The sequence below is a fragment of the Salvelinus sp. IW2-2015 genome, unplaced genomic scaffold (genome assembly GCF_002910315.2).
Source record: "Salvelinus sp. IW2-2015 unplaced genomic scaffold, ASM291031v2 Un_scaffold16369, whole genome shotgun sequence".
NCBI lineage: Eukaryota > Metazoa > Chordata > Actinopteri > Salmoniformes > Salmonidae > Salvelinus > Salvelinus sp. IW2-2015.
This window is the reverse complement of record NW_019957555.1, coordinates 1-18,264: the sequence shown is the minus strand read 5'-3', so window position 1 is coordinate 18,264 and position 18,264 is coordinate 1. Positions and strand designations below refer to the sequence as shown.

The following is an 18,264-nucleotide window of genomic DNA, read 5'->3' as shown; positions in this document are numbered from 1 at the left end:
TACAGTGTTGTTTTCTCAAATGGGTCACAGTTGGTCTCTCCTGGGTCAGAGCGCTAAAGGCTTATTTAGACTTGTTGTGACGGGAATAAACAGGATATGTTTAGGGTAGGTCACAAGACTTTTGCAGATGTTTTAGGTTAGCCATAAACCTAAAATACTTTGGGAGTCTTGACAACAACAAAAAAAGGTGGACAAATTAAAACATTTGATTTTAATTTACTGATAATCCAGTTTCATCGGGTCTGGTCACATATTGAGGGGAATCCTTCACAAAACAATATTGTTATTAAACAACTTAATTAACACAGAATCCCTTCATTTTGTTGCTGATCCCTGTCTGCCTTCACAGTGGACTCCATGTCCCAGAATGAACGCTACCCATCTTTTATCAAATGTGCTCGACTAGTGCAACGGAGAAACAGCATGAGAGCTTATTTCACAGAGCGTTCCTCTGATTAGATGGGGGCTTTCCTCTGAAAAACATTCAACAACCAAAACAGTAGCTAAAGTCAGAATGAAGGGTCAGGTTCACAGTAACCTACATGCAAAYTGACAACACCATTCAAATTTGGAGGGAGGTACATGCTGGGCAATGGAGTCCCACTCCGAATCTACGGCTGAACTGAAGAAATTCCCAATCACTGTGTGGATCAGCACTTGTTCAGTTAGCAGCCTGTGAGAGCAGTGGAGATGCAGACATTGCCACGGTGAGCATGAAAAACAAAGTGCATCAGAATCAAAATAAATCGGTCAAAAGGAATCTTAAAAACAGACAAGATGTTAAGTGGTCTTCCAGGCTCGAGCAGTCATCTGAGGTGAGTGAGTAGGAAGCGTTGCCCCTTTCTTCCCCGAGTGTCATTGGTGTCATCTTCATCATCAACTCCCAGGAACACAGTCATAGGGGTTAGGGGCGTCAATGTTGTGTAGTCCAGTGTGTCATCCAGTGAATTCATACAGTATGAGGCATGGCTCTCGTAAAACAGCATTTCCCAGGATCCTCTGACTGACCAACATGGCTGGCAGTAGCAGTTTCGACTCAATGCTGGTTAAGTGTCAAACAAACACATAACCCTTTTCAGAAACAAGATGTTTTGGCAAAATGGCCAAAAGCACACATATTCTGATTTTAGACACATTCGGGCACACACACAACATGGATAACTCATGCAGACCTAACCACCATTCAAACATTAATACATATACATACGACTGCAGCCGTACCGTCTCATGCACAGATATCTAGATTTGTTTTCATCTAGACAAGTCACCTGTCAATCATATTGTAACCTATGTCAGAGTGGAGTTGGCCAGCGTTGAGTTTTGCCTAACAGTACTTGGAAGTGTGTTGTGTCAAGCATCCTGGGAAGAGGTGTGTGTCTTAGAGAAACTGTGTGTGTGTGTGTGTGTGTGTGTGTGTGAGAGAGAGACGGGCTCAGTTTCCATGTGGTTCACATGACATTGGAATGGAGTAAAGTTCCTGTCTGAAGGGAACAGGATCATCTTGACTAGCGGTCTCCCGTTTTTTCCTTCTAGAAGTGAGGGGGGGGTACATGCATGTCTCAGGGGTGAACAGCGCTCAACCTGACCATTCGTTACCCTATCAACTCCCCCATTTTTCCATTAAATGGAGTGTCCTTCTCAAAGGTTAAATCTCATCTCCATCTTGGCTCAGTGTGGGCGCAGGGACGTTTTAATACGGGGGTGTGTAGCTTGATCCCGTGTCCAACAGAGTACTCTCTCATTCTCCAGGATCCATGTGTCTTAAGTGTCCTATGGGTGGAGAGGTGCACGGTTTGTGTGGTGGAGAAGAGCGAGAGAGAGGGGGTGGTGAGGGTTTCCCCCACCCTCTGTCGCTATAGCTGCTCCTCTCTTTGCTTTTTACTCCTGGTGGGACCCTGGCCGTTTTTCAGGGTTCCGTTCTGGGGTCGGAGGAGGTGTCCTCGTTCCCGGTCCGTCCACGGGACCCCTCCCTGCCCGTCGTCACTGTCCAGGTCAGAGTCAGAGTGCATGAGGGCCGAGGAGGAGGGAGCGGGGGCTGGCTTCATTCTGCCTGGTGGGGGAGGGATTTGCGGTTTTCGACTTATTCAAAGATAATAGGGTACAAAGAGTAGGTAGTGTGTGTGTGTGTGTGTGTGTGTGTGTTACCAGCTCGGGGTGGGTGTAGCTCCAGGCTGTCCTGCTCTTCGCCATTAAGCATCTTATAGCGGCTTTTGCTCTTGTGGCGCATTTTACCCTTACGCCTGTTCAAAACACACAGTCCTGTCAGTCTGCTTATTACACATTACTAGAGGGACAATAAGTATGTTTAAATACAGAGCAGTACGCCATGCAATGTAAAAGAAGCAACATAATATTACTATGCAATATGTAAATCTCTTACCTGCGGTAACAACATACCATACCCCAGACAACGGTCGCGATGACAACCACAATCATGAAGGATGCTATGGTTACGTACAGCACACTCCATTCTGAAAGAGAGAGAATCAATAGAWGTCGCAGGTTGTCAGAATGAGAGAGCTTGAATTCCAGCACTTTCCGCGCTAGATATTTCCACGACAACGCTCCCTACTGTGTGTTGAAGTAAAGTCGGGAGGTCACATGACTCCTCACAGTATCCTAATATACAATGTCATAATCTTCAATTCCATGAGTGTCCACTCTGCTCCTCACCACAGTTTCTTTCTTGGTCCCACAACTGTGCTTTGATAAAATTCTCCATCCAGAAGGGGTGGCAGACGCAGGTCCGTGTGAATGAGTCACAATCCCCGTGACTAGAGCAGTTCAGCTGGCAGACTGCAGGGGGAGAGAGACGTGAATTCCGTCAGGCCACAGGTTTTCCAGTGTCTTTCTTGACATCTTCTTGGTCAAAGACCACAAACCTATCCTAACTGTCTAGTAAGATTAGTCTCTCTCGCCTGGAGAACAATACAACAACTAAAATATTCAACTTGGAAGTTAGAAAATAAGGAAAAGTCAAAAGAAACTAAATTGCCCATATACTTTACATATCACAAACGTAAAAACAATACACTAAACAAATCATTTAAATCATAGAGCATGTTCAATTTCCCAGCAAACTCTCTAAGTGCTTTTTATGTAACTCAACTAAGCTTCAATTCATTAGTCCTAATACATTGCTCCATTCATGTATTCCTTTTCTCTTCTCTCGTGTCTTAAATACTCACTGACTGTGTCCACCCGCCGTGCCTTGAAGATGAGGAAGTCGTTCTTCTGTTTGCGTAGTTTGTTGCGCAGCCCCAGAGCCACACTGTGACCGGACAGAGGGGGGCGACCCGGACCCCCAGACACCAAGAACACCAGACGAGTACTGAGGAGAGGAATGGAGACGAGAAGAAATGAACAGATTCGCTCAAGCTGAGGACAAAATCAATAGATTCACTCAACCAGCCTAATTATGACATTCTTAGTTATTCTAACTATTGCCTCTCATGTTCATACCATGTAAGTGTTGCAAAAAAAATTAATTAAGTTACATTGTTCATACAACCCCAAATAGTGTTATCAACTGATTTAAATCAGAGTCAGATGGGCCAAAACAAAACATGCTAAAATATAATGTGCATGTCAGAGAAAGTGTATTCCTGTGTTCTTGCACTTACATTGCAATATAATAACTTATTGTGCCAATAAAGTTGAGTGAGTTGAATTGAAGAGACCGAATATAGTGGAAAGGAGCTGACCTGTGCTCGTTGAAGGCGCTGACCTCCCGTACGGTGATGTCACTGTCGAGCACGCCCAGCAGCACGCCCACCTGCCTGAGCAGCATGTCTCTCTGGCGGTGGGACACCTGGGACACAGACACCTCCAGCACCAGCTCACCAGGGTCACCCTGCCAACAACGGTCTGACGGAAACGAGGGAGAGGAGATAAGAGACGAAGACATTGGGAATCAACGATAGTGTCTGAGGAATCAACTCAAATCAAATTTTATTAAGTCACATACAACATGTGCACGATGCTTAATGCGGTGTAGCGAAATGCTTGTGCTTTCTAGTTCGCGACAATGCAGTAATAACCAACCAAGTAATCTAACCTAACAATTCACACACTACACTTTATCAACACACCAATAGGTAAAGGGATAAAAGAATATGTACTAAAGATAATGAATGAGTGGTGGTATACCATCAGAACGGCATAGGCAAGATCGCAGTAGATGGTATAGAGTACCGGTATATACATATGAGATGAGTACTGTAGGGTATGTAAACATAAAAGTGGCATAGTTTAAAAGTGGCTAGTGTACAGTATTGACATAAAGCATGGCAAGATGCAGTAATATCTAGGAGTACAGTATATTGTCCATACTGAGATGGGTAATGTAGGGTAGTGTAAACATTTAAGTTAAGTGGCATTGTTAAACACCTGTAAGTGGGCTCAGTGGTGCACATTTTTACATAATTTCCATCAATTCGCCATTTTTAAAGAGTGGCTGGAGTGAGTCAGTATGTGTGGCAGTCGGCCGCTAAATGTTAGTGGTGGCTGTTTTAACAGTCTGATGGCCTTGACGATAGGAAGCTGTTTTTCAGTCTCTCGGTCCCTGCTTTGATGTCCGCACCTGGTACTGACCTCTGCCTTTTGATTGATCACGGGGTGAACAGGCAGGTGGCTGGGTTGGGTTGTTGTCCTTGATGATCTTTATGGCCTCCTGTGACATCGGGTGGTTGTAGGTGTCCCTGGAGGGCAGGTAGTTTGCCGGGCCGGTGGATGTCGTTCTGCAGGACCTCACTCCTTCTCTGGATGAGCTTATCGGTTGTGGGCGGAGCAGTGCCGTGAGCCAGGCGTGTGATCAACAGGCCCGACAGGAGAATGCCTCGATTCGTGCATTCTGTAGAAGTTTGTGAGTGCTTTGTGTGAAAGCCGAATTCTTCAGCCTCTCCTGAGGTTGAAAGAGGCGCTGCTGCGCCTTCTTCACGACGCTGTCTGGGTGGGGGACCAATTCAGTTTGTTCCGTGATGTGTACACCGAGGAACTTAAAAACTTTCCACCTCTCCACTACTGACCCGTCGATGTGATAGGGGGGTGCTCCCTCTGCTCGTTTCCTGAAGTCCACAATCATCTCCTTTGTTTGTTGACGTTGAGTGTGAGAGTTATTTCCTGACAACCAACACTCCCCGAGGGCCCTCACCTCCTCCCTGTAGGCCGTCTCGTCGTTTGGTAATCAAGCCTCCCCTGTAGTGTCACCGCAAACTGATGATTGAGTTGGAGGCGTCATGGCCACGCAGTCGTGGTGAACAGGAGTAACAGGAGAGGCCAGAACGCACCCTTGTGGGGCCCCAGTGTTGAGGATCAGCGGGGTGGAGATGTTGTGTTACCTACCCTCCACACCTGGGGGCGGCCCGTCAGGAAGTCCAGGACACAGTGCACAGGGCGGGGTCGAGACCCCAGGGTTCTCGAGCTTGAATGACGAGTTTGGAGGGTACTATGGTGTTAAATGCTGAGCTGTAATTCGATGAACAGATTCTCACATGGGTATTCCTCTTGTCCCGATGGGTTAAGGGCAGTGTGCAGTGTGGTTGCGATTGCGTCGTCTGTGACCTATTTGGGTCGGTAAGCAATGGAGTGGGTCTAGGGTGTCCGGTAGGGTGGAGGTGATATGGTCCTTGACTAGTCTCTCAAGCACTTCATGATGACGGCAGTGAGTGCTACGGGCGGTAGTTCTTTAGCTCAGTTACCTTAGCTTTCTTGGGAACAGGAACAATGGTGCCCTCTTGAAGCATGTGGGAACAGCAGACTGGAGTAAGGATTGATTGAATATGTCCGTAAACACACCCAGCCAGCTGGTCTGCGCATGCTCTGAGCGACGCGGCTGGGCAATGCCGTCTGGGCCTGCAGCCTTGCGAGGTTAACACGTTAAATGTTTTACTCACCTCGGCTGCAGTGAAGGAGAGCCCGCAGTTTTGGTGGGGGGCCGTGGCACTGTCATTGTCCTCAAACGGGCAAAAAATTGTTTAGCCTGTCTGGGAGCAAGACATCCTGGTCCGCGACGGGGCTGGTTTTCTTTTTGTAATCCGTGATTGACTGTAGACCCTGCCACAATACCTCTTGTGTCTGAGCTGTTGAATTGCGACTCGATTTTGTCTCTGTACTGGGACTTAGCCTGTTTGATTGCCTTGCGGAGAGAATAGCTACACTGTTTGTATTCGTCATGCTTCCGGTCACCTTGCCCTGGTTAAAAGCAGTGGTTCGCGCTTTCAGTTCACGCGAATGCTGCCGTCAATTCCACGGTTCTGGTTTGGGAATGTTTTAATCGTTGCTGTGGGTCCGACAATCGTCAATGCACTTCCTAATGAACCTCGCTCACCGCGAATCAGCATATTCGTCAATTATTGTTGTTGGACGCAATTGCGGAACATATTCCAATCCGCGTGATCGAAGCAGTCTTGCAAGCGTGGAACTAGATTGGTCGACCAGCGTTGAACAGACCTGAGCGCAGGAGCTTGTTGTTTTTAGTTTCTTTTAGGCTGGAATCAAACAAAATGGAGTCCGTGGTCAGCTTTTCCGCAGGGGGGCGGGGGAGGGCCTTATATCCGTCGCGGAAATTACAGTCATAACAATGATCTAGGGTTTTTCCAGCCCGGTAGCACAATCGATATGCTGATAGAATTTAGGGAGTTTGTTTTTAGATTAGCCTTGTTAAAATCCCCAGCTACGATGAATGCAGCTCAGGGTGTGTGTTCCAGTTTACAAAGAGTCAGATAAAGTTCGTTCAGGGCCATCGACTGTGTCTGCTTGGGGGGAATATATACGCGCTGTGATTATGATTTGAGGAGAAATTCCCTTGGTAGATAAATGCGTCGACATTTGATTGTGAGGAAGTTCTAGATCAGGTGAACAGAATGACTTGAGTTCCTGTGTATTGTTATGATGATCACACCACGTCTCGTTAATCATAAGCATACCCCCCCGCCCCTCTTACCAGAAAAGATGTTTGTTCTTCTGTCGCGCGATGCCATGAAGAAACCAGCTGGCTGCACCGACTCCACGTTAGCATCTCTTGAGTTAGGCCTGTTTCCGTGAGCAGAGCACGTTGCACTCCCTGATGTCTCTCTGGAATGCTACCGGCGGCGGGATTTCATCAACTTATTGTCAAAGACTGGACATTGGCGAGTAGTATGCTAGGGGTGGAGCGCGATGTCCCGTCTCCGAACGCTGACCAGGAGACGCTCGTTGCCCCTTTTACTGGCGTCGCACAGGGTCGCCGGCTGGGATCATGTTGATATCACAATTTTACTGGAGAACTGAGACGAAGTAAGGACTCTGGACAGGGGATGAGGTTTAATTAAAAGCAATTTATTCAGAGGTAAAGATATCTGAAATAGCGTGCACAGACCCTTTCATCAAGCTCAAATGAACCTCTCCGAAAAAGCCCAGATACGAGTCATAGACATTTTATACAAAGATAGAAAGTAGGTTGAGTCTGGAAGTTCTTGTCCTCTGGTTGGTCCTGATGAGTTGGGCGAGGTCCCTTCAGCTAGTATCACTGTCTCATGAGGCGTCTGAGTAATTCTTCTTGTCTTCAGAATGTTCAGCTAAAACAGGAGATTAGGTGTGTGCGTAGATTTCCTATTTTGACATTTCTGTGTGTCTCTGTAAAATGTTCAGACTGAAGAGGAGATTTTGTGTGTGCGTAGATGTTCCTGTCTTATCAGTGTTTATGAAAGGTTTGCGTCAGCCTCTGTCCTTGGGTATGTGTGTGTCTCCGTATCTCGTGATATGCATGTACCAGGCACCCTTTTTCTTATCAGTCTTTATGAAGGCCTTGTCAGCCATCTGTCTCTGGGTGTGTGTGGGTCTCAGTATCTGCTTATGAGTTGTGAGAGAACCCGTTGGTAAAGAAAGTTAGTTATAACAATGTAATAGCAAATATGCTTGTGTTATAATAAATGATATTTATTACAATCAGATCCATTGTATTGGGTGGAAGGCAAAACACTGGATCCGTTTCGGGAAAGTCATATTCCTGGTAGGAACGATGATGAGTTGACGTTAATCGTATATTCAGTAGTTCCTCCCGACTGTATGTAATGAAACCTAAGATTACCTGGGGTACCGATGTAAGAAATAACACATAAAAAACCAAATACTGCATATTTTCCAAGGAACGCGAAGCGAGGCGGCCATCTCGTTTCGGCGCCGGATGTACAAGGAGCCATTTCTGCTGTGTGTGTGTTTATATATATATATATATATATATTGTGTGTGTGTGTGATCCAGTCTTAAATAGATTATTGCTCCTACTTCCCATAGATCTGAATGGATTGGATGTAAAGAATATGGTGGAAATATAACGCTATCGTACCAAAAAGCTAGCTAGAAGTTATAGCCACATCCATTTGATTCTTTCAGACCTAGTGTCTAGGGGTTGATTTTGCACTGGGCATGTGTGTTTGTGTGTATGTAGACCATGAGGAGCCCACTGACCTGGTTTGACCTCTAAAGTCCCTCTGTCTGAGCTGCTCTGACCCTTGCTGTCTGTCACAGTCAAAGTGAAGCTGTACTTTCCCTCCACCAGGTTAGTGAGAAACAGCACCGCCTGGTGGTCAGAGTTGTTCAGTACATCCTGGAGGATGGAACACAATTAATTCTTCAGACAAGATGCATTTTATTTGCATTTGATCAATTACAATGATATTGTCTCATGCTGATGACACATTTKTTAATTCAAAGTCTGATTAAGACATTGAATAATGTGATAATTGCAGAATTTATTTTCTAGCTGCATGCAATGGCCTACATTACTGAAAAAATAAATGTAGAAAAACTTGTCTGAGCAGAACACATTCTTATTCCAAATATTTCCAAGTAGGTCATTGTATGCAACTATTATTAAGCAGAATGTTAATCATGAGAAATGCAAGAGTATGATAAGAATGCTTTTACTTAATACAACATGAAGAAGGAAATGCTTGCTAGATTGTATTTGTTTGTTTACTTACTATGGGTTCATTGTGCTTGCCTGCCACAGTTCACCTAATACTTCATCATATTTTCTGTAAATATTTCTGTTATTCGTTATAGCACCACGGAGTGGACTCGGTCTCTCACCCCTGCTGCAGGGCTACTGTCGTCACGGGTCCACAAGTAGCCGACTCCGCCCTTGTCGTCTGTGGAGTGGGAGCCATCCAGGGCTGCAGTCCGCAGGGGCAGAGAGATGGCCGGCCTGGACTGGACATGGGCTACTGGGGGCTGGTCCAACTCTGGTAGAGAGCAGACAAGACACATTTAAGGACATTGCAGTGCCAAAGAGTATTCTGAAATACTCTGTACGCGGTTTCCATGCACCTGGTAAAACTATAGTTGTGGGAGTTATACTTAGGTTATACTTTAAAGAGTACTGCCATTCAGCTCGACTTCAGTTGACAAAATATTTCAGTGCATCTCGTGTGAGACCATTACCTTGTCTAGCCTGTTTTTGAAAGCTTCATATAGTTCAGTCTCTGATACATTTCCTTGTAGGCAATTCTCTATTAATAACTGTGTTTGTCTGATAAAACTCATCTCAACACCCAGAAGAAAAAAAAGAAAAAATCAGAGACTAAGGAAAACCTTACTCTTCAGAAATCAGAAAACCGAATTTAAACAAAAACACAGAACAAATAAACACACACACACAGAGGACAGTTACCCTCTCGGACGATGACTGTGACCGTTTCGGTGCTCGCCAGATCCCTCTCGTCCGTCACGGTCAGGCTGAACTCGTACTCGCCCACCTGCAGCCCTGTCACCGTGGCAACGGCGCCATCAGCGTTCTCGATCTTCACTCCGTCCGGGCCCCTGAGAGGAGAGAGACGACCGTCACAGAGTCAGACAGGTGGAGAAACAGCAGCTCCACTGTCACCACAGAGCGCTGAACTGCGCCATATAACATGAGGTGGAGGAGAAGAGGGCTCGAAAGTGTCATCTCCATTCACCATACTGCCTCTGGTAGTTGAACTAAGTGTCACTCAAGCACAGAGAACAGGGAGTGTGTAATTTGCCAAAGTGTGTGGTGTGTGTGTGTGTGTGTATTTGGGAGTGTGTGCGTATGTGTGTACATGAGAGAAAGTGAGTGTGTGAGCTCAAACGTGAGCATGCATGTAGTTGAGTGTGTGTGTGTGTGCGTCTGTGCATACGTGTGTGAATACTGACTTGCTCTGTTTCCAGTGGTAGGTGGAGATATTCTGGTCGTCCGTGCTCTTGCTGCCGTCCAGAGTGGTGCGGTCCACAGGTAGGGTCAGCTCCTTCTCTGGGCCGGGGTCTGCTACTGGGGGCTTATTGTTCTCTGAGGAGGATGGAACACAAGCAGGCTCGGGAAAACGTAGACTTTGGTGACAAGAGGACAATATCCGTATATAACTGTATTTTCATTTACAGAATCGTGCCAGTCGTTTGTCTCTGTTCATCAAGGTTAAACTAACATCCATTCAGATATGTTATATAATAGCAATGAATGAGAGACAATGTGTGGCTTATTTCTTGTAAATCAGGCATGATATRCAAGCAATTACCACTGCAGTGGTGTTGACATTAGCCATAGATACACATGACTATATGCTGCTGATTTACCTGGCTGGACGATAACAGTGACCTGTGCCGTGTCTTGCTGTCCGGCTGTGTCTGTGACAGTGAGCTGGAAGGTGTAGTCTCCTTCCTGCATGGCAGACAGCTGCAGAGTGGGAGTCCGCACGCCCTATAAGGTGAAGAAAAGAACTGTCAAGATGGGAGAGAAGAATTTCCCTTTTCTTGTTGGTGTCGAAATTAAGAATTTCCATTTAAAACTACAAAAAAGCAATAATGGGGAAGCTTTATTTTCAGAAAAAAAAACACCTCGAATCCCCATGATTGCTAGGTAAGACCAGTGCATGGTCCCTGACATGGCTACCCCTGGTGCTCCTCTCTCACCTGCATCTCCACCACCTTGCCCTTGCTCTCGGGGCTGAGCGACCACTCGTAGGCCAGCGGCTCGTGGTCGTCCGCGCTCTGGTTGCCGTGCAGTGTGACAGCGTTGCGCGGTAGCGTGATGACCTGGTTGGGCCCGGCGTTGGCCACCGGCCGGTAGTCCATGGCCTTGCTGACCGACAGCGTGGCCTGGGTGGAGCTCTGGGCTCCATCTGAGTCCGTAACCGTCAGACTGAAGGGGAGAGAATAGGGGGGAAAGTTTGTGATAGACAAATTCCTAACGTCCTTGCTTTTGTCTAAGACCTAGCCTTCACCTATGGCTGAAATGGGGAGAGGGGGTGAGGGGCAAATACTTGTGAAATGGTATGAGGAAAACAGCTGAACAAAGAGATAGACGGGGAATACAAGGAGAATACAAAATGGCATGCCCATAGAAACAACAAGGTATATTTAAGCAATATGGCAATATGTTGTGTCATACCCGGGGTATATGAGCTGATATACCACGGCTGTCAGCCAATCAGCATTCAGGGCTCGAACCCTGAATGCGTCGCGCCTAAGAACAGCCCTTAGCCGTGGTATAGTGGCAAGAAAAAGTGTGTGAACCCTTTGGAATTACCTGGATTTCTGCATAAATTGGTCATAAAATTTGATCTGATCTTCATCAAAGTCACAACAATAGACAAACAGTGTGCTTAAACTAATAACACACAAATTATTGTATTTTTCTTGTCTATATTCACAGTGTAGGTTGGAAAAAGTATGTGAACCCCAAGGCTAATGACTTCTCCAAAAGCTAACCGGAGTCAACTAACCTGGAGTCAAATCAATGAGACGAGATTAGAGATGCTGGTTAGAGCTGCCTTGCCCTATAAAACAAAAACTCACAAAATTTGAGTTTGCTATTCACAAGAAGCATTGCCTGATGTGAACCATGCCTCGAACAAAAGAGATCTCAGAAGACCTAAGATTAAGAATGGTTGACTTGCATAAAGCTGGAAAGGGTTACAAAAGTATCTCTAAAAGTCAGTCCCGGTAAGACAAATTGTCTAGAAATGGAGAAATTTCAGCACTGTTGCTGCTCTCTCTAGGAGTGGCCGTCCTGCAAAGATGACTGCAAGAGCACAGCGCAGAATACTCAATGAGGTTAAGAAGAATCCTAGAATGTCAGCTAAAGACTTACAGAAAAATCTGGAAGATGCTAACATCTCTGTTGACAAGGCTACGATACGTAAAACACTAAACAAGAATGGTGTTCATGGGAGTACACAGCGGAAGAAGCCACTGCTGTCCAAAAAAACATCGCTGCATGTCTGAAGTTCGCAAAAGAGCACATGGATGTTCCACAYCGCTACTGGCAAAATATTCTGWGGACAGATGAAACTACAGTTGAGTTATTTAGAAGGAACACACAACACTATGTGTGGAGAAAAAAAAGGCACAGCACACCAACATCAAAACCTCATCCCAACTGTAAACTATGGTGGAGGGAGCATCATGGTTTGGGGCTGCTTTGCTGCCTCAGGGCCGGGACAGCTTGCTATCATCGATGGAAAAATGAATTCCCAAGTTTATCAAGACATTTTGCAGGAGAATGTTAGGCTATCTGTCTGCCAATTGAAMCTCAACAGAAGTTGGGTGATGCAACAGGACAACAACCCAAAAGACAGAAGTAWATCAACAACAGAATGGCTTCAACAGAAGAAAATACACCTTCTGGAGTGGCCCAGTCAGAGTCCTGACCTCAACCCGATTTGAGATGCTGTGGCATGACCTCAAGAGAGCAGTTCACACCAGACATCCCAAGAGTATTTCTGAACTAAAACAGTTTTGTAAAGAGGAATGGTCCAAAATTCCTCCTAACCGTTGTGCAGGTCTGATCCACAACTACAGAAAACGTTTGGTTGAGGTTATTGCTGCCAAAGGAGGGTCAACCAGTTATTAAATCCAAGAATTCACATACTTATTCCACCCTGCACTGTGAATGTTTACAAAGTGTGTTCAATAAAGACATGAAAACGTATAATTGTTTGTGTGTTATTAGATTAAGCAGCCTGTGTTTGTCTATTGTTATGACTTAGAAGAAGATCAGATCAAATTTTATGACCAATTTATGCAGAAATCCAGGTAATTCCAAAGGGTTCACATACGTCATCTTGCCACGGTATATTGACCATATACCACACCCCCCCGTCTTTTATTGCTGAAATATGTAGAGAAAATACAAGACCGTGCATGCCCATGGAGAAGACAAGGTGACAGCGCCGGGAGGTGTACAAAGGTAATGAAAGTGTAGGCACTAGGTAGAGAAACTACAAAGCGCCACATACCCATTGAGAAGACAAGGGAAGAGTACCTGAATGTGTAGTTCCCTGGGACAAGGCCGGTGAGGGTGAGGATTTGGGTGTCTGCAGAGACCTTCTCCTCCCTCAGCGGGCCCTTCACCTCCTCCCAATGCCACGCCACCACCTTGTCATCGTCTGTGCTCTCTGAGGGGCCGAAACACAGGGAGAGGAGGAAGACAGGACAGGAAGAAGAGGGGGGAAAAGAACCGGTTAAAAACAAACAGTCCATAAATGTATAGGCCACCCTGCCTATACTTTTGCCCATCTCAACCCTGACTAGCAAAGTTTTTCTCCCCATTGTTTTATGGAAGAACTGCCCAGGGTGTTGACGGAGGGCCTTTGCGCCAAACCAAAGATAAACATCTAGCATTCTAGGGTAAATACCGGTTCTTGACATAAAACGGTCTAGCTACAATTTTAATGTACGGCAGTAGAGCTATAATCTAAATAAAGACACCCTTGACAAAATCGGTCTTTTTTTGTAAGCAAAGAACTAGACAAGATGCTACACAAAATCCCTTTTGACATCCACAGATGGTGCAATCCCAGTTGATCTGATTTGATTGTGACCAACGAGCCAGGTGAACTCACGGCTGCCGTCGATCACCGTGGAGCTGGTTGGCAAGGAGATCTCCTGGAACTTAGGGGAAACCACAGCGATGGGCAGCTTGTTTATCCGCAGCTCTGTGAAGTGGAAGAGGTTAGCTAATTGGCTGAACGGTACAGTTGGGTCGTGTTCATAAGGGCACGAGTAGCAAAACGAAAATGTGCATTTCTTATTGGACAACTCCAGGTAATCCATCCCTGTCTCAGTCTGCTATCTTCTGTTCGGTTCTAACGAACACGCCCCAGGTATGAGTCATTGTTGACATTTCAGTATAAGCCCATTAATGGGAAAGTCAAGGGAGGTGACCTTTAATATGTTACAGTTTACACAGGTTCCTACTAAAGAGAATATCAAACACAGTCAATACGAGTCATGTTAGTTTAACCCCCACCTGGTTTGACTGTTACGTTGACAAAGCCCTCTCCGTGTGCTCCGTCGCCGGCCACGGTCACCTCAAACTCATACAGTCCCACCGTCAGCTGAACACAAGAGCCAGAGAGAGGTTGAATTGGAGTGACTACAATAATAATTGTTTCTCATAGTTTTACAGTACTGTATAAATGGTTCTGGTCATAAATGTAATCTCAGTTAAGAGGCCTGAGTTTGAACAGAGAGAGAGAGATGAGAGGTAATGGTTGTACTAATTCAAGGAGCTGTACCTTGCTGAGTTTGAACAGAGAGCGAGAGAGAGATGAGAGAGGTAACGGTTGAACTTATTCAAAGAGCTGTACCTTGCTGAGTTTGAGTGTCTTGCTGTGTTTCCCCTCCATCTCTCCACTGTAGTCTTTGGGATGAGTTCTCAAGAGCCAGTCAAATACATAGTCGGTCCCTTTCGAGAAGTGAGAGAGAGAGATCAATCAAAGCCGAGGATGTAAGCTCTGACTAATGGCATGCGTGGATACAGAGCTCGCCTCAGTGCCAGGCTATTTTCTTCGTTAGCTCACTCCTTTGTCGTTGTCATGCCAAATGAAACAGATGAGCTTATACAGAACTCGGGTGAGACGCGGACCACACGGGCTGTGTATAATACAGGTGTATGACACAGTATAACTAAGTAATAACGCAGGTAGGTTGAGTAGTAGTACCTGGCTGGGGCGCTGGCACCACAAAGGCGTTGAGTTCCACCTCGTTGCGCGGCAGCGTMACCTCCACACTCTCGCCTGCRGACACCACCAATTCCCGCACTGTCGTGGAAACCACAGAATTTGCATGGATTGAAACGGAGGGCGGAACACTGAAACAGAAGCTCATTCAAAGTGCAAACAGTAGACGTACATCTGCAGTGGGTGCCAGTTTATGAATGGGAGTAGATGTTTGGTGCTACACGTTTCTTCCTTCCACGAAGACATGCCTCAACACATCCATTTTGTTATTAGTACGTTATCAACCAAACAGTTGTCGAGGGTGGGGTTTTGAGGGATACTAGGTCAAAGTTCAGCYTCCACTGCCTTACCAGCCTGCGTTGGTGATGTAGTGATTGTAGGAGCAGTAGTGGGAAGCACAGAGCTGCTGTTGGAAGATGCTGTGTCCCTGGTGTCCTCTGACGTATAGTTCTGCTGTGAGGGTGACGGAGCTTCTCCACTTCCATTGGTTAGCTGACTGTGGTTCTTATCAGATGTTTGAGGGAAGGTTACACCGCTGGTGATGCCGACTGTTGGATCTGGACGCTCTGCATCCTTGGAAACCCGCTGTCAAGACATGGATGAKCTCAATGAACTTCAGATAAGAATGGAAAGATGACGAACGACATTGGCTACATTGTACAGTCTTCAATAGCCTTCGTGAAGTAACCACTGCAGTTACATTCGGGAAGTATTCAGACTTTTCCCACTGTTACGTTGCAGCTTTAATCTAAAAAAGGGAATAAATAAGAAAATGTTCCTCATCAATCCACACACAATACCCCATAATGGCAAAGCGAAAACAGGTTTTTAGAAATGTTTGAACGTTTATAAAAAARTTAAAACAGAAATACACTACCGGTCAAAAGTTTTAGAACACCTACTCATTCAAGGGTTTTTCTTTATTTTGACTAATTTCTACATTGTAGAATAGTAGTGAAGACATCAAAACTATGAATGAACACATATGGAATCATGTAGTAATTTAAAAAGTATAGCCACCCTTTGCCTTGATGACAGCTTTGCACACTCTTGGCATTCTTGGAATTTCTTTCCTTCTTAATGTGTTTGAGCCAATCAGTTGTGTTGTGACAAGGTAGGGGGGTATACAGAAGACAGCCCTATTTGGTAAAAGACCAAGTCCATATTATGCAGTGCTATGATGGAACTGGCTCTCATGAGGACAGCCACAGGAATGGAAGATCCAGAGTTAACTCTGCTGCAGAGGATAAGTTCATTAAAGTTACCAGCCTCAGAAATTGCAGCCCAAATAAATAAAGTAACAGACACATCAACTTTTCAGAGGAGATTGTGTGAGAATCAGGCCTTCATGGTCAAATTGCTGCAAAGAAACCACTACTAAAGGACACCAATAATAATAAGAGACTTGCTTGGGCCAAGAAACACGAGCAAATGGACAATAGACTGGTGGAAATATCCAKATTTGAGATTTTTTGGTACCAACATTTTTGTTTTTGTGAGACGCGGTGTGGGTGAACGGATGATCTCCGCATGTGCATTTCCCACTGTAAAGCATGGAGGAGGTGGTGTTATGGTGTGTGGGTGCTTTGCTGGTGACACTGTCTATGCTTTATTTAAAATTCAAGGCACACTTAACCAGCATGGCTACCACAGKATTCTGCAGCGATACGCCATCACATCTGGTTTGGGTTTAGTGGAACTATCATTTGTTTTTCAACAGGACAATGACCCAACACACCTCCAGGCMGTGTAAGGGCTATTTGACCAAGAAGGAGAGTAATGGAGCGCTGCATCAGATGACCTGGCCTCCACAATCCCCCGACCTCAACCAAATTGAGATGGTTTGGGATGAGTCGGACCGCAGAGTGAAGGAAAAGCAGCCAGCAAGTGCTCAGCGTACGTGGAAACTCCTGTTGGAGTTTGGAAAAGCATTCCAGGTGAAGCTAGTTGAGAGAATGCCAAGAGTGTGCAAAGCTGTCATCACGGCAAAGGGTGACTATTTGAAGAATCTCAAATATAAAATATKTTTTGATTTGTTTAACACTTTTTGATTACTACATGATTCCATATGTGTTATTTCATAGTTTTGATGTCTTCACTGTTATTCTACAATGTAGAAAATAGTAAAAGTAAAGAAAAACCCTTTAATGAGTAGGTGTGTCCAAACTTTTGATTGATACTGTATATATACCTGTCTCTTATACACATCTAGATGTGTATAAGAGACAGGTTTAACACTTTTTGATTACTACATGATTCCATATGTGTTATTTCATAGTTTTGATGTCTTCACTGTTATTCTACAATGTAGAAAATAGTAAAAGTAAAGAAAAACCCTTTAATGAGTAGGTGTCCTAAAACGTTTGACCGGTTGTGTACCTTATTTACATAAGTATTCAGACCCTTTGCTATGGGACTAGAAATTGAGCTCAGGTGCATCCTGTTTCCATTGATCATCCTTGATGTTTCTACAAGTTGTAGTCCACCTGTGGTAAATTCAATGTTTTAAGCCTGCGACCCAAATGAGAAATTCTGTGTTTTCCTGGGAACCAAGCTTATGAAAACATGCAACTATTCGTAAATATTGGTACATTTCATCGGCCTTATCCCTAAAACAAATGCAATAGACAACTAACAATGAGATACAACTATAAATAGCTATTCATGTTTCTTTTTCCCCATTAAAAACACTCTTACAGCCTCCTGAGTGGCGCAGCGGTCTAAGGCACTACATTGCAGTGCTAGCTGCGTTACTAAAGATCCTGGTTCAATACCGGGCTGTGTCGCAGCCGGCCGCGCCCGGGAAACCCATGAGGCGARGCACAATTGGCCTAGCGTCGTTCGGGTTAGGGGAGGGTTTGCCCGACCGGGATGTCCTTGTCCCATCGCGCCCTAGCGACTCCTGTTGCGGGCCGGGCGCATGCACGCTGACACGGTCGCCAGGTGTACGGTGTTTCCTCCGACACATTTGTTAGGCTGGCTTCCGGGTTAAGCACGCATTGTGTCAAGAAGCAGTGCGGCTAGGTTGGGTTGTGTTTCGGAGGACGCACGGCTCTCGACCTTCGCTTCTCCAGAGTCCGTACAGGAGTTGCAGCGATGGGACAAGACTGTAACTACCAATTGGATATCACGAAATTAGGGAGAAAGGGGTAAAAAATATATATAATAACAATAATAAAATGTTTTAAATAAAAAACACTTACAAATCTGTCTAGGTTGGAACTGTTGCTGTTAAACTACAATAAATAATTTTAATTCTGAACTGGAACAAACTGATTGGCGCAAGATGTTTTTTGAGGCATCA

General features: G+C 45.2%; 1 protein-coding gene across 1 annotated transcript; it reads right to left on the bottom strand.

Moving 5' to 3' along the window:
• Window positions 1-1,761: 1,761 nt before the first annotated feature.
• LOC112080532 (dyslexia-associated protein KIAA0319-like protein) lies at window positions 1,762-15,539 on the bottom strand. Its single transcript, XM_024146318.2, has 18 exons — window positions 15,311-15,539; window positions 14,943-15,041; window positions 14,589-14,686; window positions 14,249-14,336; window positions 13,842-13,934; window positions 13,262-13,394; window positions 10,909-11,137; window positions 10,573-10,696; window positions 10,156-10,288; window positions 9,653-9,801; window positions 9,073-9,224; window positions 8,449-8,587; window positions 3,705-3,867; window positions 3,189-3,331; window positions 2,674-2,796; window positions 2,381-2,471; window positions 2,146-2,240; window positions 1,762-2,050 (listed from the first exon to the last, which is right to left on the bottom strand). Exons 3-18 carry the CDS (start codon window positions 14,625-14,627, stop codon window positions 1,854-1,856), a joined length of 2,091 nt encoding a protein of 696 aa, XP_024002086.2. The 5' UTR covers window positions 14,628-14,686; window positions 14,943-15,041; window positions 15,311-15,539; the 3' UTR covers window positions 1,762-1,853.
• Window positions 15,540-18,264: the final 2,725 nt, after the last annotated feature.

Coding starts and splice junctions, on each gene's coding strand:
- LOC112080532 (XM_024146318.2), bottom strand. CDS start 14,627: ATGGAGGGGAAACACAGCAAGACACTCAAACTCAGCAAG. Junction 13,395..13,841: donor CACGGTGATCGACGGCAGCC/GTGAGTTCACCT, acceptor TCGGCCCCTCAG/AGAGCACAGACGATGACAAG. Junction 3,868..8,448: donor GACTTTAGAGGTCAAACCAG/GTCAGTGGGCTC, acceptor CGTTTCCGTCAG/ACCGTTGTTGGCAGGGTGAC.